The sequence below is a fragment of the Marmota flaviventris genome, chromosome 5 (assembly GCF_047511675.1).
Source record: "Marmota flaviventris isolate mMarFla1 chromosome 5, mMarFla1.hap1, whole genome shotgun sequence".
Classification (NCBI taxonomy): domain Eukaryota; kingdom Metazoa; phylum Chordata; class Mammalia; order Rodentia; family Sciuridae; genus Marmota; species Marmota flaviventris.
Window position 1 is genome coordinate 64,975,284 of NC_092502.1, and position 23,222 is coordinate 64,998,505.

The 23,222-nt window shown below is 42.9% G+C and overlaps 1 protein-coding gene across 1 annotated transcript; it reads right to left on the reverse strand.

Annotated features, from left to right (window-relative positions):
• Positions 1-21,497: 21,497 nt before the first annotated feature.
• Pou4f3 (POU class 4 homeobox 3) lies at positions 21,498-22,825 on the reverse strand. The gene is made up of 2 exons (XM_027927982.2): positions 22,706-22,825; positions 21,498-22,394 (listed from the first exon to the last, which is right to left on the reverse strand). Exons 1-2 carry the CDS (start codon positions 22,823-22,825, stop codon positions 21,498-21,500), a joined length of 1,017 nt encoding a protein of 338 aa, XP_027783783.1.
• Between the last annotated feature and the right edge of the window lie 397 nt (positions 22,826-23,222).

A 23,222-nucleotide genomic window follows, 5' to 3' on the forward strand; every position in this document is an offset into this window, starting at 1 on the left:
AATACCTGGAACAGAGAGTTCCTGCAAGGTGTAAATAGGGTGGAGTTTAAAGAGATAGGTAAAGAATCTGCGTGGCATACTGAAGACTTCCTGGGGAGTTGGCAGGAGTAGGGAGAAATAGGTTGCTCTCCCACAATCTCGGGAGGTACACTTAGGATATAAACTTTATAGAGCCCAAATTGGCAATATCTACCAAAAGCAAAATGCACATCCCCTTTGACCTGGCAATTACACATCTAGGAATTTATGTTATAGATGTGTTGTGGAACTATATATGTGCAGGGCTCCCTATCACAGCATTGCCTGTAAAAGCAAAAGGCTAGGAAAAACAAAACTCAACTCCATGAACAGGGATTGGTTAAATAAATTATGATAAATGGATAGAATGGAATACAGTGGGTAGCTGTTTTTTAAAAAAATGAGAAAACTACTTATATACCAACAGGGAATAAACTCCAAAATATATTAAATATAATAAGAAAAGCATTCAAATGCCAGCATAGTTTGCTACTATGGGGAAAAACACGTACATATATATTTATACACATATATGCATGTATATAAGCAAATATATATGCTTATAATTAGTAAAGTTTCTCTTGAAAGATACTCGGGAAGTTGATAAAAGCTCTGGATAGACAGGGAAAGTTCAAGAATAATGTTCACTGGACACCATTGTGCACCTCCTCCTTTTTCAACTACGTGAATGTAACACTGAGTCAAATTGAATGCAATTGAAACGAAAGAAAAAGAGGGATGACATGATCAGACATATTTTTCAGGAAAGTGAGGACTCCAGGGAGCAAAAATTCAGGAAGAGAAGACCAGAGGCAGGGAGACTAGTGAGGAGGCTCCTGCACTTGTTCAGTCATGAGGTGATGATGCCCTGAGTTCAGTGGAAGGGAGCTTGGTGAAGGGCACAGATTTCAGACATCAAGTGTGGGTGACTTTACCCATTTTATTTTGAGCATCTTCTATATGCCAGGCATCTTATATACCTCAAGTCATTTAATCCTTCTTACCATCATAGGAGATTATATTTGTCCCATTTTACAGATGAAGAAATTGAAAATCAGAGAAGTGACTTCACAAGTAGAGTAAATGGTAGAACCAGGATTCAAACCCCGACCCCTATGTCACACTGGTAGCTGTTGTGGGCACCAGAGTAGCCAGATCTGGGGAACGACTTGCTGTGATTCAATAAAGAGAGGAACCTCAGAGAGCATAGCAGCATTTTGACAGCTCCGAAAGAAGACTTCTGGAGATTATAGGCAGCTCAGTGAAAGGAGGGGCCCCCTTGAGGGGCAGATGGTTCCTATATCCTGAGACTATGAAACACTGGGAAAAACCCATACTCCCTCAGACCCCTGCTGAAGCCAGAGCACCAGAAGAATCAACTCTTGCAGCCTCCTCCCCGGGGGTTCAACCAGCTCACTGTTTGGGGGCCCTGCGGCAAGCTGTGCCTCTCCCTCCTAGCAGGAAGTGCTAGAAGGGGTTCCCTGGGGTGCCGTTTGGCTGGAACGGGCTCCATATTTTCCTCTCCTATCTCCCTGCAGTATCAAGTGTGTGACTATTGATTTCCTCCCTGCATTTGTTTTTGTTATCCATTATTTATGGGATCATTTTTCCATCCTTCGTGCATGAAGGCAAATTTTGTGTAAAAATCAATTGAGTGAGCGCCGCCGATGGCTTGTTGCGTTTCCTTAGCTTTCATCTCCAAGGCACCAGTTCTCGGGAGATGAGGAGCGGGATACCAGGGAGCGCGCCAGAATGGGAAGGGGAGGCAGGAGAGGGTACACGCTTCTAAAACCTGCCTTAGGAGACCCAGAAGGGTCTCTGCAATGTCCACATTCTGGTGAGCTCACCTGCAAGCCTAGTCTTCCTCCCCCATACGGCTCCAGACCCCAACTTCCCTGGTGTGTTTGCTGCGATGCAGGCAAGGAAGGGGTGTGTCCTAGCTGTGGAACCAAGTCGTTTCTTGTATTTCAATGTAGAAACCCACAGGGGGGTCCAGGATGGAAGCTTGAGGGGAGTGCTCTCTGGTGCCTTAACCTGAGCCCCAGGGAAGTCACCCTGAAGGATCACATAAATGGAGAGTGGTGGAGGGGGATTAAGAGCAGGACTGACACTTTGCTTTTTTTTTTTTTTTTTAATAGCTTTATTTACTTTTATGTGGTGCTGAGAATCCAACCTAGTGCCTCCCTCACACATGCTAGAGGAGCCCTCTACCACTGAGCCACAACCCCAGCCCAGACACCTTGCTTTTAAGCAGCTCCTGCTGTATGTCAGGCTGAGCACTTCACAGGGATTCTTACCTCTGTTTCAGCACAGAGGGGTTAGTGTCACAAAATTCCAGTTAAAGTCCCTACTTGGCCCCTCCCTAGCTATATGACCTCTCTGGGCCTCTGTTTTCTCACTCATGAAACAGGATAGGATAAGCTTTTTCTTCAAATGAGGTCCTGCATTTAAGGATGGGTGACTCATGAAAAGGACTCAATAGAAATTGGCTACTTGGTTCCTTCAGCTTAAATGTCACTTCCACAGAGAGTCCTTCCCTTTTTTAACCTAAGTGGGCACTCCAATCCTGGCAATCACTTTCTCTCATACCACCTCCGATTTCCTTCATGTGTGTATCCCAACTTGTTTTCTCTAACCTCCTTGAATGTCTTGTCTCTCCCCATCCCCCACTGAGATCTAAGTTTAACTGACTGGAACCCTGAATGTCCATGTTCAGATCCCAGTGCAGGGCTCAGGCGATAGATAGTGGCTTCTCAATACTTGTGAATTACAATTTCCATCATTGCCATTACCCAGATAGGGCCAGAGAAGCCAGACTGAGTGGCCTGCCCAGGGTCACATCACTAGCGGGTGACACAGCTGGCATTCCCACCCAAGTCTGCCTGTCACCAAAGTCACCCTCTTCCCCACTCTTCCATTTTCAAGTTGCCATAAGATCAAATTCAGATTTATGGCAGTCAAAACCAAAAACTAGTGAAATGTTCCTTGCAACTCTACCCCTTCTGCTACATCCTCCTCCCTGTCCCTACTTTTATAGTTTGGCAGTGGCCAAGACCTGGGATCTCCTATGATTGCAAACATGAGTGTTCTTGCTTAAAGGATTCTGTAGGGTTTCTTTGGACCAAGGAGAACTGTAGTACAACAAAATAAATGGGAATGGATTAGTTTTGAAGGAATGTTTGGAGCCTGAGATTATAACCTTCATCAATTAGCAGGCATGAAAAACTGTAACAATGTATTTGGCCCCTAGAAAAATGGCACTTAGATCCAGGGGACTTAGATCACAGGTGCTCTGAGAATTTAATAAAACTTTTAGACTCAATAAGAGTGAGAAAAGACATAAGCACATAATCCTGCATACAGTTTCAAAGGGCAGAAAGATACCCACACCCACAATGTACATCCCTGGACCTCCCAGGAGTCCTCAGACCATCATTCAGAGTCCTTGCTCTGGAGACTTCTGGCTAAACTAGAAGAATGGACACATACATCAGTTCTGCTCTCTCCTAAAACCTGACCTTAAAATTACCAGTAAAGGGTATTTAAAGCCAAAGCCAAACAAAGATAATGAGAAAGGACACAAATTTTAACTCCCTGCTGGCTTATGTCTTTATAAGCAACCCGAAATGCACAGCAAAATTTCCTAAAAAACATGAAGTGACAGTACCATACATCTCCAGAAGTAGGAGTTAAGCTGAGGTTACAAAACAGTGGGGTTGGTTAAGCATCTCTCTAAGAAGCAGTTGGGGGACAGGGTTGTGGCTCAGGGGTAGAGCGCTTGCTTAGCATGCATGAGGCACTGGGTTCTATCTCCCGCACCACATAAAAATAAACAAATAAAATAAAGGTATTATGACCATCTGCAACTAAAAAATATTTTAAAAAAGAAGAAGCAGTTGGACTTCCAGGTTGCCATCTCTTCCACCGGGTATAGAGGCAACTGATTTTCCCCAAATGTGGTAGAATACTAGGAATTTATTCACTGCAACTGTGTTTCAAAAGTCATTTATGGTTGGGACACCAACCATATTAAAAGTCAGAAACCATACTGAGAACAGGGATTAAATAAAACGGTGTTTTGTATGTTGAAAACTCCATTCCTTTTCCCCCATTCAGCAACTCCAACTTGAGCAGCCAGACATATATCCTCCAAGCAGGAAACTGAAAGTCAGCTCTGGGAATCTGACTAGTCCAAAGGAAAAAAAAAAAAAGAAAAGAAAAAAATATTACCTGAGGGAATCCCCAAGGAAACAGCCCAGTCAGATCACCCTAAGCAAAAGGCAAAGTATAAAAACAAAACAAAATCCCAGTTCATGTGCACAGAGATTCTAATAAACGTCTTACCCAATTAACTAAGCAGTATCTAATATGAGGGGCAGAGACCAAAAACTAGACTGAAAATAAAAGCATCTTGGAAGAAATAGACTCTGAGGGAAAAATAAATTTTAAAGAAATTATGAATAATATTCTCAGAACTGAGAAGACAGTATTCATATAACAAAAAAGGTTTTTACTTTAAAGAGCAAAAAGATAATAATAAAAGAAAATAATAAAATAGAAGTATAATATAAATATAATAATATAATATAAAATAAAAAGGAAAATAATAAAAGAAGTAGGCCAGGCACTGTGGTGGGACGTGCCTGTAATCCCAGCAATTCAGGAGGCTGAAGCAGGAGGATCACTAGTTCAAGGCCAGTCTCAGCAATTTATCGAGACTGTCTCAAAAATAAAGAATTAGTGAGACTGTCTCAAAATAAAAAATTAAAAGTGTTGGGGTTGTAATTCAGTGGTAAAAGACCCCTGGGAAGAAGAAAAAGGAGAGTAAAAATTTCAATAGGAGGAACAGAAGATAAAATTGAGAAAAACTTCGCAAAAGACCAAAAAAAGAAGAAAAAGGAGGAGAAAAAGGAGGGGGAAAGGAGAAAAAAAGAGGAAGAAATAGACAAAGGATAAGTAAATCAGAGAATCAAACCAGGTCCAACATCAAAATAATAAGCATTGAGTGATGCATCTGTAATCCCAGTGACTCAGTGGCTGAGGCAGGAGGACCACAAGTTCAAGGCTAGCCTCAGCAATTTAGTGAGGCCTTCAGCAACTTAGCAAGACTTTGTCTCAAAATAAAAAATAAAAATTGCTGAAGATGTAGCTCAGTGATAAAGCACCTCTGGGTTCAAACCCTAATACTCATAATACCAATAATAACAATAGAATAATAGGCATTCCAGAAACATGAAATATAAAAATAAAAACAGAAAACTTCAAAGAAATCATGCAAAAACATTTTCCAGAATGAAAGCTGCAAGTTTCATTATTGAAAATTGCTCAGCAGAATAAACAAAAAGGATATATCTTATAAGCTTCCAGAGAGAGAAAACAGATTTCCCATAAAAATCAAGAATGAGAATGGCTGTCAACCAGGCCTAGAAAGAAACTCATTTAACTTGAAACAGAAGGCTCCAATGGAGATTTCTTCAAGGAAATTAAATAGAACAATTTATGCTTTTGAATGTGTTGAGGGGAGATTTGCATAAATGAGGAGAGTTTAGGGTTAATTAATAATAAATACACAGAAAACAAAGCAAAGAAAAATCCATAATTATTAATGCCCAGAAAAATAAAATAATATGCAGGAAAGGAAAAGGAACCATAACATCTTACCTGGCTCAGCAACAAATGGTGTTTGCCCATAAAACATGGTCACTGAATATTGTCATCAGGTTAAGATCTGACGGCATTGGAATGGTGAGGGGACAGGAATTGGGGATGGAGAACTCTATCCCCACCTTCATTGCAGGGAAATAAATAGAATGCATAGCAGTAAGTGACCAAGAGGTAGCAATATGCTCATGATATTTGGAGAGAGTGAGGTCAATGTCAAAGGAACCAGCTCAAAGGCTTGAAAGTAATGACCTCAGGGAATCAGGGATGAGAAGAGGAGGACTAGGAGAACAGTTCTTTTTGAGACCAAACCTTGCTCAACTATCTGAATCTTTAAACTCCAGACACATATAACTTTGATTTTAAGAATAAATGATACAGAACATATATCCTGCTGTGGGAATAACACAAACATCACCTAGTTTTCTAACTCTTTATCCTATAACACAACCTGTGACAAATCTCCTGTTGGCATGAAACTTATCGTCCTTCAGAAAAGAGGCAACTCTTCTTTACTCCCTACCCGGTGAAACCACAGTCCAGCTACATACAGGTCAGCAGTTGGTTTGCTCTGGAGAAGATGCGTCTGTCTCAACACTCCACACACAAAGAGGAAGACCTATGGAGACTCCATCCTGCAGTTGGTGGCCAATGGCAGACAGGAAGTGGCTCCATCGGTGTAGCCGTCTATTTTGGTTGCCAGGAACACAAATCTTCCTCTCCAGTTGACTGTTAACTTCTTCCTGACATTAAAAAAAAAAAAAAATCATAGTCAAGTTCCATAACTTGGTGCTACCCAGTATTAAGCTAAATCACAGGGCTTTGGAGACTATCTTCTCTTTTTAGCTTCCTTGTTTTTCTCTAAGAAAGGAAAGGAAGGGCAGGAGGAGGACAGTATTCATAGACTACATGGTATGCTAACAGGGATATTCAGAAAGTCTGGGACTGGTTCCCAAACACTAGACAGGTAGAGATGAAGCTAACTTGTTCAGCACATGCATTGGTCTTGAGTTCCAAGAAATGCCATTCTCATGGGGCCAGGGACTGGATCCCAAGTTCTCTTCTGAGTTCCCAGTATCTTATTTCATTATTATTTCATGATGACGAAATAATTTCATTATAATTTCTTATTATTTATTGCATTATTTATTTATTTATTTGATTATAATTTCTTATTATTTCATGATCAGGGCCTGTCATGAAATAATAATATAACAAATACTTTTGAATTAGCTTATTATATTCCCAAACTATACCTACTACTTTTTAAAGCTGGGTATTACCCCCAAATCAGAAGAGAACCCATTTTTTTTCAGTTCTTTGGTCAACTGTTCTAGAGATTGAAAACAAGAAAAGAAAGAAGAAAGAAAGAAAGAAAGAAATCACAAGTTCCTAAAAAATTAAAAATATAACCACCATATGATTCAACAGTCCCACTGGTGGGTACATATCCAGAGGAAATGGAAGCAGCATATCAAAGAGACATGTGTACTCCCACATTCACTGCAGCATTAGTCATATTAAGCCAAGATACCGAATCAACCTAAGTGTCTATCAACAGAGGAAAGCAGAAAAAGAAAAAAAAGGAATACTGTTCAGCCTTAAAAGTGAAGAAAATCCTATTATTTTCAACAACATAAGACATACCTGGAGGACATTATGTTAAGTGAAATAATTGAGGCATAGAAAGACAAACACTGCATAATCTCACTTATATGGGGAATCTTAAAAAGTTAAACTTACAGAAGCAGAGAATAGAACCATGATTACCAAGAGCTGGCAGGCAGTGGGGAGATGTTGGTCAAAGGATGTAAAATTTCAGTTAAATGGGAGGAATAAGTTCAAGAGAACTGTTGTACAAAGTACTGATTATAGTTAATAACAATGTATTGTATTCTAAAAATCACTGAGAATAGATTTTCAGTGTTCTCATCACAAAAACTGATAGTATGTGAGGCTATGTGTATGTTATTTAACTTGATTTAGCCATTCTACAATGTATACATAGTTCAAAACATAGAGTCATATACCATAAATATGTACAATTTTTGGTTGGTTAAAATAAATACATAAATTCTTTCACTTTCTGGCCACCATGAGGTGAATAGTCCTCCTCCACTGCATGCTCCCTCCATGATGTTCCGTCTTGCCACAGGTCCAACAGCAATGGGGCTAACCAACCATAGACTGAAAACCCTGAGACTATGAGCCTTATAAAATATAAATCAGTACAAAATAAAATAAACGCACAATTCAAGGCACTCATAATCATCTTACTCATTTTATGCTGAGTCCAACAAAGATCTTCAGAAGCCTTAGGCACCGAATACCTTAGTACCTTATTATCCTGTTTTTGAAATTAAAAACACATTTATATTTTAAAAGTGAAAAAAATATATTTTAAAAGTGAAAAAAAAACCACAACCCTAGAAAATATATTAGAGGAATTCTAATAAAATTCAGAATTTGACTACTAAAATGCTATTTACTTAAATATCAAATATTGAAGTATTTCAAAATCTTTTATTTTCGGTGTCTTGGCCTTGCAAGTACCCTGGCTGCATATTAATCTGCTTAGAACTTCCTAAATAGTCTGTTACCTCTGGAACACTGAAGGGCCCAAATGAAAACCTTAAAAACAGTCACCAACCTTCCAAAGCACTTTGACACTGGAAAAAGAAGAGGCAGGAAGAGACTGAGAGGGAAAGAGAGAGCTTTTTTCTTTTTTTTTTTTTTTTTAAAGGAAGAATAGATTAAAGAGAAGATAAACCCATACTAGTAGACAAAGTCAATATAGTTCCTCAATCCAGTTCCTACTATAAAAATCATTTTAAATGACAGCTCCCAAATGATATTTGCATTCCCCTGTAGTCTCAATGGATCCCTATGTTAACACTATAAACGATTGAGTTTTCTAATATAGTAAATTGATAAAAGAACAGAGTCTCATGATTTTATTATTATTGGTTTTATTAAGTATTTCTCTTGGTATTCCAAAGGCTAATGTGAAAAAAATATTAGAATATTTACATTTCATGCTACTTTAAGGAAGTGGCACTTTTTCGTATTTTTTTAATTTTTTAATTTTTTTTGGTCAGAAAGCACCTTACATTTTTTCACTGGAGAGAACTAGAACTGATCATCTATAGAAGATTTTCTATAGCAGCACTGACTCTCAAGTTGGAATGAGATGTCATCTTCTCCATATATACATCTCATCATCCATTCTCAGACAGGGACTGACAGTACAGGTCTCCTTGAACCTTGTTGACTGCCAGGGTCTTCTTCCTTGTGTGGGGCTGAAAATATTTTTCTGTGTGATTTTTATTTCCTAACTTGGTTTACCCTTTGGGGCACACCTGGAATTCCAGCCGCTCAGGAGGCTGAGGCAAGAAGATTTTGGGTTCAAAGCCAGCCACAGCAATTAGCAAGGCCCTAAGTAACTCAGTGAGAACCTGTCTCTAAATAAAACACACAAAGGACTGGGGTTGTGGCTTGGTGGTAAAGCACTCGCCTAGCACATGTGAGGCTATGGGTTGGATCCTCAGCACCACATAAAAATAAATAAATAAATAAATAAAGCTATTGTTTCCAACTACAACTAAAAAATAAATATTAAAAAAACTATCTTAAATAACACACACACACACACACACACACACACACACACAAGGCTGGGGATGTGGCTCAGTGGTTGAGTGCCTCTGGGTTCAGTCCCCAATACAAAAAAAAAAAAAATTAAAAAAAAAGAGTAAGCCTTCTTTCACATAAAAATCCTTCTGCTTTCACCTCTAAAAACATAATTCCATTTTCCTCTACAGGAGCAAACATGGCATAACAGAAAGAGTATACTCTCATGGCAGATCATTCTGGGTTAAACTGCTAGATTCTATAATTTTTAGTTACATGAACTCAGACAAGTTGTTAAATCTTTCTGATACCTCATTTGTAAAATATGGATTATAATACATATACTTTACCTACTGCACACTTTTAAAAATTCCTTTCTTATCTTTGCCTTTTGGGGAGTGGGATGTGGTGGGGAGAACAAGCAAGAATAGCTCATTCCCTGACTCAATTTCAAATATTTGTTGAATATTGAGGTGGGGATATAGCTCAGTTGGTAGAGTGCTTGCCTCGCATGCACAAGGCCCTGGGTTCAATCCCCAGCACCATAAAATGCACACACACACACACACACACACACGTTAAATATCTGTTCTTTAAACGTAATTATCAGGATGTTGCTTGTTTTTACTGTCGTTTACTATGAACAGCTGCTCTTCCATATTTGTGAGTTTTGCATGCATGGATTCAACAAACTGTGTATCAAAAATACTTGATGAAGGGGCTGGGGATGTGGCACAAGCTGTATCGCGCTCGCCTGGCATGTGGGCGGCCTGGATTTGATCCTCAGCACCACATACAAATAAAGATGTTGTGTCTGCCAAAAACTAAAAAATAAATATTAAAATTTCTCTCTCTCTCTCTCTCTCTCTCTCTCTCTCTCTCTCTCTCTCTCCCCTTAAAAAAAAAGATACCAGGGATGTCCTTATTGCTGAATACAATAAACATTTAAAAAAATAAAAATAAATACTTGATGAAAAAACTGCATCTGAACATGTACATTTTTTTCTTGGCATTGTCTCTAAATGATACAACACCCATATACCTAGCATTTACATTGTGTTAGGTGTTGCAAGTAATCTAGAGATGATTTAAAACCTATAAGAAAATATGCATAGCATATACGCAAACACTATTCCATTTTACACAAGGGACTGGAGTAGCCACAGATTTTGGTATCCATGAGAGTTACTTCAGTCCCTTATAGATACTAAGGGATGATTGTATTTGCTAAACTGTTGTTAGATCTCATTTCTGCCCTACAACAAAGAGATTGCATTAGAATTTACTTTCAAACTAGGCTACTTGTTCTTATGGACGGCATGTCCAAAGAATCTGGATGCTGTATCAGTTTTCTCCATGATACACAGAAGTGTATGTGCTGTGAACTGAAAGTCTGTGTCCCCAAAAAATTTGTATGTTGAAGCCCTAATCCCTCATGCAATAATACAAAGCATTCGAGAAAATATCGTTCCAAGTCCCTCGCTAGATGGAAAGACCTGTCTGTGATGATATTTGTAAGTAGGGTCTTTAGGAGGTAATTGAATCATGAGGAGGAGCCCTCATAAATTGTATTAGTGCCCTTATAAGAAGAGACATGAGAGAGATGAACTCTCCCTGTATTGGCCATGTGAAGACATTGTGAGAAGGCAGCCATTTGTAAACCAAAGAGGGCATTCACCAAATCTGCATCTTGACCTTCAACTTCCCAGCCTCCAGAACTGTGAGAAATAAATGTTTGTTGTTTAAGCCACCCAAATCTGTGGAATTTGTTACAGCAGCCCAAGCTGAGTATGTATGTTTGTATCACAAGTCACGTGTATTGTGAAATAGGATGCCAAATTTATACCATCTTTGTTTTAAAATAAATGCCTTTACTCTGTTTGTTTAGATCCATTTTCCTTTCTTCTGCTTTGTAAATATAACAACTCATATTGATTTTTTTAATCATTCATCATTAGAATAAACCCAATTTGACTATGATGTGCTATTCTTTTTATATACCATTGAACTGGTTTGTGACATTTTGGGTAAGAGTTTTTGCATTTATTCCGGGGGAAGAATTACCTGCAATTATCTTTTCTTGTAATGTCCATGTCAGATTTTGATTATATTTGACTTAAAAAAACATTTTATAGCATTTTCTCAAAAGTAATTTATCTTGAAAAATTGTCACAAACCTGAAGTCATAAGATCCTGCTCTACACCATTGCCATCCTTGAGAAACTGCAAATCAGAAGTCCTTAGAATGTTCCCCAAATTGGCATCACTTCAGAAAGACATGTTCTTCACAATGCCACAGCCTACAAGGTGTCTCCTGCTGAACAACAAATGGCACTACTATCTGTCCCTTCCTACACCCTTACTGTGTCTCATACTTCTTCAAAGCATGGTCCGCCTTCCATGAATAATAATTGAAAAAAAATTGTGTTTCTGACTATATACCCAGACTTCAGTATAGGGCCCTTTGGTTGAAAAAAAATCAAAGCAAAATATGAGAAATAGCTTTAAAAAATAAAAATAAAGAAAATCTTCCTCGGGCTGGGGCTGTAGCTCAGAGGTAAAGTGCTTGCCTCGCATGTATGAGGCACTGGGTTTGATCCTCAGCACCACATAAAAATAAATAAATATACTGTGTGTTCATCTACAACTAAATAAATATTTGAAAAAACTTAAAAAAAGAAATATCTTCCTCGATTTGGGAAAGCAATCAGAATCATGCAGGGAAATTGTGAAAAATACAGATTTCTGGGCCCTAGAACTATATGATCATATTTTCCAGCTAAAGGACCTCTAAGAGACCCTTCTCAGCTCACATCTATGATTCCATGTGTCCAACTGCAATAATACAAAGCATATGAGAAAATATCGTTCCAAGACCCTCACTTGTCTGTGACAGCCAAGAAAAACAGGGCTTTCCCTCACCAACCTAAGGGCATTAATAGAAGAGTTAGGACCACCCTACGCAAAGTCAAAAGCAACAGTAAAATACCACAGGCAAAATAATCAAGAAGTAAATAAAAAGCAGAGAACAGGCAGGAGTAGCCCTGGTAGTCTGTGTTTTAATCATTTCACCAGAACAATCTGACCAGTAATTCAGGTCCCAGAGGTTAAATGAGCTCACAGCTGCAAGGGTTAATCCAAGTCAGAAGGAGATTTTGTCATTCTCATGTCTGTGGATTCCAGTCAGAGCTGGGATAAGCATGAGAGCCTGGGACCACCTTGTCCAGCACTCATCAACCTTCAGTTTCTGCTTCCCCACTGGGTCTCCTCAGACCCCCTGATGATCTGGCATGGCAGAAACAGGACTATCTAGTCTAACAAAATATTTTAATTTCATCCCTGCCTTCTATATTCACCTTATTGGTGTTTTTACTTTTTTATTGGGGTGTGTGGGGTCATGTTTCTACAAAATGGTTTTAGAATCAGAATGCTAAAAAGAAAGAAAAAAAAAAACAGGAGAAACCATACATGGTAGCCCCTAGCCCTCTTTTCCAGATTTTATCTATTTATTTATTCTTTTTGAGACAGAGTATTGTTTGTTATTTAGGGTGGCCTCAAAACTCCAAAGCTCAAGTGATCTGACTGCCCCAGCCTGTCCAGAAGCACCAGCTCTATTTGATGGTACAACAATCTTTTTGAAAATAAAATAAGCCAAACCAAATATGATAGACAAGACATGTCAGTGCCTTTACACATAAATTCACATAATGTGACTGCTTACTGCCTCAGAGAGCCTCTGCTCCAGCACCTCATTTCCCAACAGGGCAAGAGCGGACAAGATTAGGGAAATTCCCAAGTCAAATTCTCAGCTCTAGTTGTTGGCAAATCTAGATTATGTGCCCTAATGTGGTGGGTTTTTTTTCCTTCTGTCATTCTCTCTCTTGGGAGCCTATTGATCTGAAAAATAATTTTGCCATTGGAGTCTTCATTGGCAATTTGCTCATTGTCTAATTGGCACTTTATTTTTACTTTTGATGAAGCTCTGCCCAGTTTACTAAACTGATTTCAGTGTTTATGGGTATTTGGTCATAAATACAGATAGTCACATAAGGAAAGACCTTTAGCTCATCTAATCCGTAGGATTCTTAATCTGGGATGCATGAACTCCTGGACTGGATCCAGAGGATCTATGATCTATGATTGAAGCTGGGAAAATTTTTGAATGCACAGAAATGGTTTTTTCTGGGTTAGGAAGAGTTTCCCCCAAATTCTCAAGAAAGTCTATGAATCTCATCAAAACTGAATTACTGTCTACTTCAGTTTCCTCACATTGGTGTTGGAGAAACTGAGTCACTGAGAAGTGAATAAACTTGTCAAGGTCACATAAAGGAGTAAGGCCGGGTTCTTTCTCAGTGCACTATGAAGCCTCTGTGGCAGTATATTCTGACCAGAAATGATTCCTTTCTCTCAGTTAACCCTCTTCTCTAAATCCTGTGCTTTGTATAAGAGGAATTCATTGAGGTAGTATGTAGGGTTCAAATCAACAAACCAACTCCAGGACTCCCAGAAGTAAATCAAGATCACTATCTTGACATTCAATTAAAGATAAACCTTGCATTTGGAGGTTCTCTACTCCCTCGTTGGTTGAGTGCTCAGCTGCAGCTTCTGCAGTGTGATGCTCCACTCCCAAACCTAGGTAGGTTATTAAATATTAAATTATGTCATCAGCATCTTCCCCAGTCCTGTTTTAGCTGTGTATACCAAACAAAAACTCATCTTACTGGAGAGATGGGCTCATTTGGAGAAAGCAAAGGAATAAAGATAGATTTTTTAAGGAAATTCAATAAAATTTGGTACTATATACACTGAAATATCCAATAGATAAAGTTACCTTCCTTATATACATAGCATCTAATTCCGTAAAAATGATAGGCTGGAGGTAGGACAGATCTCAAATCAATCTAAAAACTCTCTTATCTTTGTGAGTAAGCAATTGTGGTATCTGTACCTCCAGATTCATTTTAAAGAAAGGAAAAGAAACAGAATCACAGTATTTTCAACTACCCATTCAGCTGATTTTTTAAAATATTACTGATTTTATATAAAACTTCCTAGGGTCTTGGTTGTGTGAAGAGATTTCAATGTTATTGCATTTCTCACTTTTTTATGATATCATAGCTGAGCAATTAAGCACAATGACTAAGAATGGCAAATCAAGAAGTGGTAGCCAATAAAATATCTCTGGAGTATTGGTAACATTATTTACCATCAACAAAGGGAACTGGGTAATGTGGGCCATTGGAAGGAAACTTTTAACTGCAAATTTTTTAGTTCTCTTGGATTTAAATCATATATTATTGAATTAAAATGTTAATATATAAAATTTGAATTTTAAAAAGAGAAAAAAGTGGCAAAAATATATTACTTAGATATGTAATTAAACTACTAGAATAAATATAAAAGTGGTTGAAGACAGGAGTTGGTCGAATTGCTCTTCTTTGTTACTCAACTTTTAAGCTATGTGCATAAATTACTCCGACAAAATATAAAACTAACTTTTAAAAGAAAAGGAAATCACTTCTGACCAATTCATTTTACAGGTAAAGAAATTAAGGCCCCAAGGTTGGGAGAGACTCCCGGGTGGCAGAGCACAGATACATGCTTAGATTGCTGAGTCTTAGGGCACAACTTTCTTCCACTTGAACAGGAATTTTGGAGCAGCTAACAACTAAATGCCTTCTAATTATTATTATTGTTATTATTATTAGAATTAAGACATTTTTAGAATATTTGAATAAAATTGACCTCTCCTCATTCTGATCTTCTGTGCTAATAATTGTACCCTTTTTTATTCATTCAATTACAAGCAAATTGACAGGAGACATTTATATGAGGCAGCTTAAACCCCAGCTAATGGAGTGCCTAATGACTAATTGATCAGATCCCAACCCAGAGAGCAGCTCTGAGTGGCCTAAAGGAATTTATGCAATTAGTTTAGGTTTGGTAGAAATTGAGTGCATATGAAAGTAAGCTTTTTATGGTCTTGATTTATGAAGGCTGGACATTAACTGTATCTGCCAAGAGGTGAGCTGCCTAGCAAAGCCTCAGGCACGGTGGCGGGGGCGGGGGTCTGTCTCAGGCAGAGAAGTTGGGATTTGGAGCAGGGCTGACGTGAGTCCTGGAGAGAGAGGAAAGGAAAGTGGAGACAAGGGAGAAGATGGGATTGGGGGAGGGATTCTGCCAAAGGGGGAAGTTATGGTGGCGCACCCTCTCTGTGTAATTCAAAGTAAAGACATTAAACACTAAATATGTATAAAGAAATCCAATAAAAAAATCTAAATTTTTCCAGGATGAACACTTGGGATTTGTGTGAGGAATCCTAAAAATCAAAATCTTTTAAATATTAAAAGATATACATGGTGAGAGAGGGGGGGAGGTGTTTCCGTCCCAATTTGTCCCCACAAGTCAGGGCAGCGCTGGGCGGGGCTGAACTGGGGGAGGGGGCGGGGAAGTGGGGATCTGTGGAGTGCAGTTCTCCACGTGCTGCGTCCGGAAGCAGCGCTGGGGGGCTCTCTGGGAGGATTAGGGTCTCGCCGCCCGGGTGTCTTCCCACAGCGCCTCCTGCCGCGGTCCAGGGGGCTCCCCGGCCTGGACGCGGCCGAAGGGAAGTTCCCTCCGGAGGCGCCGGGAGGAGTCGGAGAGCCCAGACCCCACGGGGAGCCCTGGGAACCGGAGCTGCCGCGGAAGCGCCGTCGCAGGGCGGAGGGAAACCTGACCTGATCGGAAAACAGCGATCGAAGGGGAGACTAATTCGTCCGCCGGGGTCCTCGCCGGCTCCGTCCGCCCGCCGGAGCGCAATTACTGCGGGGCTCCAGCAGCTCCGCAGAAAAGCGGAAAGGCGGAAGGGGTCATTCCCCGCGCCCAGGTCGCTCCTGCACTGTAAGGTCAAAGTTTCAGACCAGTGAGGTTGCAGAAAAATCTAGGAGGGGGTTGAGTGGGACACAGGTGAACAGACGGACATAGAAGTGGCGCGGGACGAAAAAGAGCCGAGGACACCCAAACCCGGCGAAGACAGCGGGCATGCTTGGCTCTCACAGCCTTTTCTGGGTCTCACTTGGGAACAGAAGAGGCGGAGAAACCAAAGTTTTTCAGATTTCTCCACCAAATTGCTGCATTCACGATGTGTCCTGGGCACAGTTACAGGAACCCTCTGTGCCTCCGTGTTCTTATCTGTAAAATGGGATTTAAATATACCTATTCGTAGGGATTTTAAAAAATTGCAGATAAAGCGCTTGGAACAGTACCTGGCATAGGGGAAAGCCTCCATACATTTTTAGATAATCATTATTCGATTATCCAACAAACGTTTATGGGGCGCTTACTCTGTGTGACGTCCTGTGTTGCGCTGGGTTCACGGAGGGAGGGGTGAACCAGGCGACTTGCTCACCCAGAGCGCATTTACTGCTTTCAGGGAGTAGTAAGGGCTAAGAAAGAAAGAAAATGAGGCTACTTTAGGTAGAAGGGGTCAACTAAGTCCCTTTCCCTCTGTGGGCCTCAGCCTCTCTTTCAGTGAAAGGAGGAAGGTGAAAGTGTTCTACTGCCCAGGCATTCCGGAACAGGCGCCAGAGCCAAACGGTGGGCACAGGGAGAAAGGAAGAGTCCGAGACACCAATCCTGCTCCTCTTTTACCCACGGGAGCCTTTCTTCTCTGGAAGGATAGAAGTCTGGGTCAATGTTGGTTGCTGGAAAAGTCCGAGGTTCAAGGAGCCATCAATTGGGTCCAAACTTCTCAATGGGAATTTTGCATATTCTCACCAAAGGCTCCTTAGCGCATTCATGGTCTCCTCTGTAACAGGAACCCATTGGACTGTGTGCAAAATAGTTTCTTTTACACTTTACATTTCTTGCCCCTGAAAACCACTCAGAGAGCTGATAGGGGACACTACCCTTCTTTGACCAGATGTGGCTCACAGTGCAGAAACGTTGAATCCGTCTGACTTCAAGGCCTGAACTTGCCCTCAACACTATCTCTCACTTTTCTGAATATGAAGAATGTTTGAAAGCAATTAGCTACCCATTAACGCCTATCATGGGTCAAGACCTGACCTTACATGATCTCATTTAATCATCAGAGCAATCCTGAGATAGTCTTTTTTCTCCAATTTTACAGATGAGAGCACTAAGGGTTAGAGTAATAAGGTAATAAGGTCACTTAAATAAGAGATGGTGTACTTATTCTGCCTTGAATCTGCCCACTCCAGAACCAGAGCTATTTCCATCTCAGCTCTTGTAAGAGCCCAAGCAAAAAGGCAGGGCCAAGAGTGGGCCAGACAAACGGGACAGGGCACTCTCTGGTCCTCCTCCTTGACCTTTTCTAGTTTCTTGGAAACTTTCTTCAAGTTTCTTGGAAACTTTCTTCTAGTTTCTTGGATCCATGTCACAGAAGCACCCTGATGCTCACAAGAGTGAGGCAACCCTCTTCTATATAAGCAGGAAGTAAACTGGCTGCCTTTGGATGAAAACTTTTGACCATTTTGACCCTGAACCTGACTCTCAGGGAGGCTGCCATGTCCCATGGTCTCTGTCCTTCTCTATAGTGCCTAGAATTTCAAGACCATTGAGCTGGAAAGGGTGCTTTCATTTTACAAAACCCAAACTTCATTCATTCAATACTTATCTATTGCCTGCTACTCTGGGTCAGACTCTGAGCTGGGCGTGAAATATTGAACAAAACTGGCACTACCTCAGGCACAGAGAGAGGAAGCCACTAGTCAGAGATCACACAGTTCAAGAGCCCAGGACGCCGGCCTCTAAGTTCTCCCTGCCAGGACTTGAGCCCTGCTGGGGTGTTATATGCCTGGCTCATTCCAGATCAAGCCCAGTTCAAGCCAGGAAGGTGCCTAGAAACCTTCCACCGAGTTCCCAGAGGACTCTCAAAGGCCTACCAGTAGAGGCCCAAGGCAGCTTCAGAATATCATTTTGTTCTCTATACAGGTTAAAGAAACACCCAGTTAAGTCTTGGATGGTCACTATTGCAAGTTGGTGGCATTTGAGAAAGGAAAAATAGCTCCAGGTGCTCTTAAATAATCCTCACTCAAAAAAAAAAAATTGTTTTTTACAGCCGTCAGCAGAGGCTTAGGTGATGTGAGCTGCCCAAGGTCACATGGTTAGGTACTGGACCATGGATACAAACTAAGTCTGTATGAACCCCAAACCTGCTGGTACCCCTCCCCCAAGAGAGAGGTCTGTGCCTCCGCCGGACGAGTGGCAGAGGCGACTAAACAATCCTGGGGAAACCACATCTCCCCTGGCTTCCTGAGCGAGCCCAAGGAAAGAGGCAGCGGCGCCGACCCGGCGCACTGAGAGGGAGGGAGAGGGTGGAGCGCTTCGCGGACAGGGCGGCAGTTGGGGCCTGGAAGTATAAACTGGTCAAAATACTCCGCGCGCCAGAGGTCCCCGGCGCCTGAACGGGAAGAGGCGCAAAGGCGCAGTTCAGACTTGTTATCAAGTGCGTTGCAGTCAGGCGAATCCTCTCTCCGCCTCTCCAAAAAAAAGTCTCCCAAAGTTTTGAGGTTGCTGATTTTAAAAATTGAGACCACACCAAGGAACTTTTCCAAAAGGGTAATGGAGCTAGATATTGGGTTTTTTCCTAAGCCCGAAAATCCGAAGGCTCTTACCTGCAGGAAACCTAGCAGCCGGCAAAGGCGCATCCTTCTGGAGCGCTTCGCTTCGGCACGGGATGCTCATGGCCGCCTCCTCTGCAGCCCGGCTGTGCTCCGGCCCTGTGTTTTATACCACTATAGGCAATTAATATTGCATCAGCCGTATTTTAAATTTTCAAAACCCACAATATAATGTAATGGCATAAGGGCATTTATTATTAAAGGACGCCCGATGGAAAGGGAGGTGGAGAAATCGCTTGGGCTGTTGCTTAAGGCGGAGGCGAGGGGCTGAGGCCCGGAAAGCAGGGGCTATCCACAAGTTTGCTTTCCCCGTGGGGTGGGGGTGGGATGGGGGGGCGCCACACTTCCCAGAACGGAAACTATTCTACTCCTAATTTCGGGCGGAGGTCTAATGACCCAGAACTCTTTGAGGAGAAATGTTCAGACGACTCCTGGACCTGTAGCATTAATTTTTAAATCACGACAGCGTTTCTGCGGTTCACAAATAAAAATGTTTCTCCCTCCGCCCTTTAGAGGGAGTAGAAAGAGAGAAGGGAACTGACATCTTTTGAGCACCTACTGTGTGCAGGGCAATAAACTAGGTGCTTTGCAGCATATCTGCTCAGTTCCTCCACAAAGGGAGGGATAGACCTTTTGGAGATAAACCATGGAGAGAATAATTTGGATGACTATCTCAAATAAATTTTTGGAGACCCGGAAGGGATCCCAACAAATTGCCCCAACGACCACTTTTTTTTTCTCTTTTTGCCTGTATCCCCTCATCTTCTTTCCAATCATTTGAATCTTTTAAAATAATTTGTTTCTTACCGAGTGCCGAGCACCATCTGCCAGATGTCTTAAGTAAACCCTCTTACCTAGTCCTGACAATAACCGTGGGGAACAGGTATTAAACCTTCATTCTGTAGACAAGGAATCTTATGAAGAAGGCTTAGAGAAGTTGGGAAACTAGCCTCAAGATGGTTTAGCCAATGAGTGGAGCCGGAACTCCCACCAGTCAGGGTGCAAAGTTTGGAATTGAAGTTAAGTCCAGAGAATAGTCTGATCGATGGGCAGTGCGGAAGAAAGTCCCTTAAACGTTGAGGTCTGGAGAGGAACAGTCAGATCTCCCCGGAAGAGATCCCAGTAAGAGTGTGAGATTGCAGGGAAGAGGAATGCAGAGAAGAGATGGCAGGGGGCTGGCTGGCAGGAAGTGACAGTCCAACCCTTTTGGATTTTCACTTTTAAATCCTCCCAAACCAGTACCCTTAGCATCCGAGAAGGAAAACTACTGCGATTCGGGTTGAAAAATAAAGCATTTATTTTAGAAGTAAATTCAAGAGGGGAGAAAGAGGAAAAAACTTAATATTTTATTTGCATCAATTCAGAGAATGAAACCAAAGATCACACGCAACACACAAAATACAAGGATCAACGAAAAAATAAAACATGATGGGGTCAGAGGGACTAGGATGGGAAAAGTCAAGGTCGGTGGTCCTGCTCCTTTTCCCGCGCAAAACTATAAGTGAACCTCCAACAAGAGACACTCACATAAAGAGGAAGGAAAGAAGCGGAGTTAAGTAAATAATTGGAATCAACTGATGCCAACAACAACAGTAATAAAAGCGCAAAGAGGTTAGATGTGTTGGAAGGACTTGCATATGATTCGGAGAAGTTACAGTCACTTTGGAGCACTGAGCAGGCAGTCTGGCAAGAGCAGCAGCTGAGGTCGGAGAGTCCTCATTCAGTCTGGTCGGAACACTAGCAACTCAACATCCCCACACACAATCCCTCCCCATCCCTCCCTCCACCCGGCGGTAGTTACCCCTCAAACGCCAGCAGGTCGTGAAGGATGGCCAGAGCTGGTGTGGCTGCTGCTTACAAATAACCAAGGGATCCCAGCATTTTCAGTCGCTTGACTGGGCCCACTTTTCCCGGAGCCCTACTTACCACCAACAGCTCAGAGCCCCCAACTCTCCGCACACTTTCCCTGAACTTAATCCATGCTACTGTTTGAGAATTTACTGCAAACCAAAGGATAAGATGGATAGAATTTAGGCGGAGAAGGGAGAATAAGGCTATCCTTTGGAAACATAAGTGTATTTTATATACTCTAATAAATCTCCAGTACGTTTGTGTTCCACTTAGATCCTATACTTTATATTATTATTTATCACTTCCTTTACATCCCTTCACCCCTTGCCTAATTGCTCTTAGCAAAGTGGCGCTTTCACCCCATCGTCGGGCAGCGGAACCAATCCACTATCCTCTGCTTTGAGGCTCCTGCCCTGAGGTCTCGCTGTCCAACGTGCGAGTACGGGTTTCAGCACCACGGACAGCACAAGTCCCACCTTGCCGGCCCCTTTTGCATTTTTCCCTAGCGCCAAAACTTTTTTGGTGGGAATAGAAAAAAGAGAAAGAGAAGGCCGGGAGGCAACTAGGCGGGATAAAGGGGAAAGTCTGTTGCTTCGGGGGAGAGAGCCTGACCTGCTAGGAAACACTTTGGCATTTCCTATAACCGTCCCTCCCATCAGAAGGGGGCGATGCGCCCTAGGCTCTCCCGACTCCCGATGCTTTGCCCCGCCGCAGTCAGTGGACAGCTGAGTACTTCATTCGTTTCTGTTTCTGTCTCTGGTTACAAAACCAGACCCTCACCACATTCTTTTTAAGGTCCAGTTTCTCAGCAATGGCCGCGATCTTCTCGGATGAAGGACGTGGCTGGATGGCGAAATAGGCCTCGAGTGAGCGCTTCTCAGGAGCAGCGATCGACGTGCGTTTGCGCTTACGCTCGCTGCCATTGAAGAGCTCCGGCTTGCTGTTCTTCTCTCGGTAGGCAGCCTCCGCTTCCTCCAGCCAGGCCTGGAGCACCGGCTTGAGAGCAATCATGTTGTTGTGCGAGAGAGTGAGAGATTCGAACCTGCAGATGGTGCTCTGGCTGAGTGAACCCACGCCAGGGATCTTGAGATTAGCTAGAGCCGCGCCCACGTCCGCCTGGGTTACCCCCAACTTGATGCGTCGCTGCTTGAAGCGCTCGGCAAAGGCCTCCAGCTCGCGAGGGTCTGACTCCACGTCACTGAGGCAAGCGGGCATAGTGCTGTGAGGCGCCACGGCGTGCGGGTGACTCATGCCCATAGCCTGGTGCAGGTGGCCCATGGCGCCTAGATGGTGCGGGTGAATCTGAGCCGGCATCACCGAGTGCTCTGGTGCGCCCAAGCCGCTCACGCTGAGGGTGGGCGAGATGTGCTCCAGCAGGTCACCTTCGAGGCCCTGGTGCACTGCGTGATGCGGGTGCGAGGTGAGCGCTGCCGGGTGGGAGATGGGCACCGTGGACGAGGTGGACGTGCAGGGCACGCTGCTCATGGTATGGTAGGTGGCGTCGGGCTTGAACGGATGGTTCTTGCCGTGGGAGACGATATCCACTGCCGCCAGAGCTTCGGCGCGTGCCAGCAGGCTCTCATCAAAGCTTCCAAATATATTACCCTGCAGCTGCAAGCGAGAAGGCGCACAGCACGGTCAGTAGGGAATACTGTCAACTCAGGATTAAAACACATTTTCAAGCAACTGAGATGCCTCTCCTCAAAGCCCAGGTCATAAAAATTAATACGGAGGCAGCAGCTCTGCTGGAACAGACGTGTGGATCAGAGACATGAATGAGAGAGAGCGCCGGGAGAGAGCGCAGGGGAGACAAGGAGAGGGGTTCAGACAGCGGCGATTGTTCTGGGCGACATGAAATAAACATGAAGCTAGTGCCTGTCAAAAACTGTGCCTTAGAGCGGTAATTATGCTCCACTACGTACCTGCGGGGCTGGGAGACAGACTCGGCGCATGGCCTCGGAGCCGGAGTGCAGGCTGGAGAATTTGGGTTCTTGCAGCACAGGGTGCATGCCGAAAGGCTGCTTGGCGTTCATGGCCATCATCTTCGCGCGTCTGGCAGGGAGGCAGCGGGGGACATGGAATCAGGCTCGTCTTGCTTGCTCGCCGCGCTCCAAGTGAGCGCCGATCAGCGCCCGCGCTCCCCTCGCCCTCTCGCTTGCTGCCTCCCCTCTCCCCCACCTGCTTCTTCACTCATCTTACAAGCAGCCTGCCAGGAAGGGCCCGGGCGCGCGCAGGCGTGCACACGCGCCCGGGAGTCGCAGGGGCTGCCCGGGAGGCAAGGCGAGACAGCAGCTCACGGCGCGCCTCTCAGTGCCCGCCGAGGCCGCCCCCTCCACAGCATTTATACCCAGGCCTGCCCGGGTCTCTCCCCGACCGCCCCGCCCCGCCTGGCTCCAACCTGCCAGACCTTACGGATTCTTTCTTCTTCGTCCTGGACTT

Excerpts from the sequence above, each read along its gene's own strand:
- Pou4f3 (XM_027927982.2), bottom strand. The coding sequence starts at position 22,825 with ATGATGGCCATGAACGCCAAGCAGCCTTTCGGCATGCACCCTGTGCTG. Across the intron at positions 22,395-22,705 it reads TCTGTCTCCCAGCCCCGCAG|CTGCAGGGTAATATATTTGG; the intron begins GTACGTAGTGGA and ends TCTCGCTTGCAG.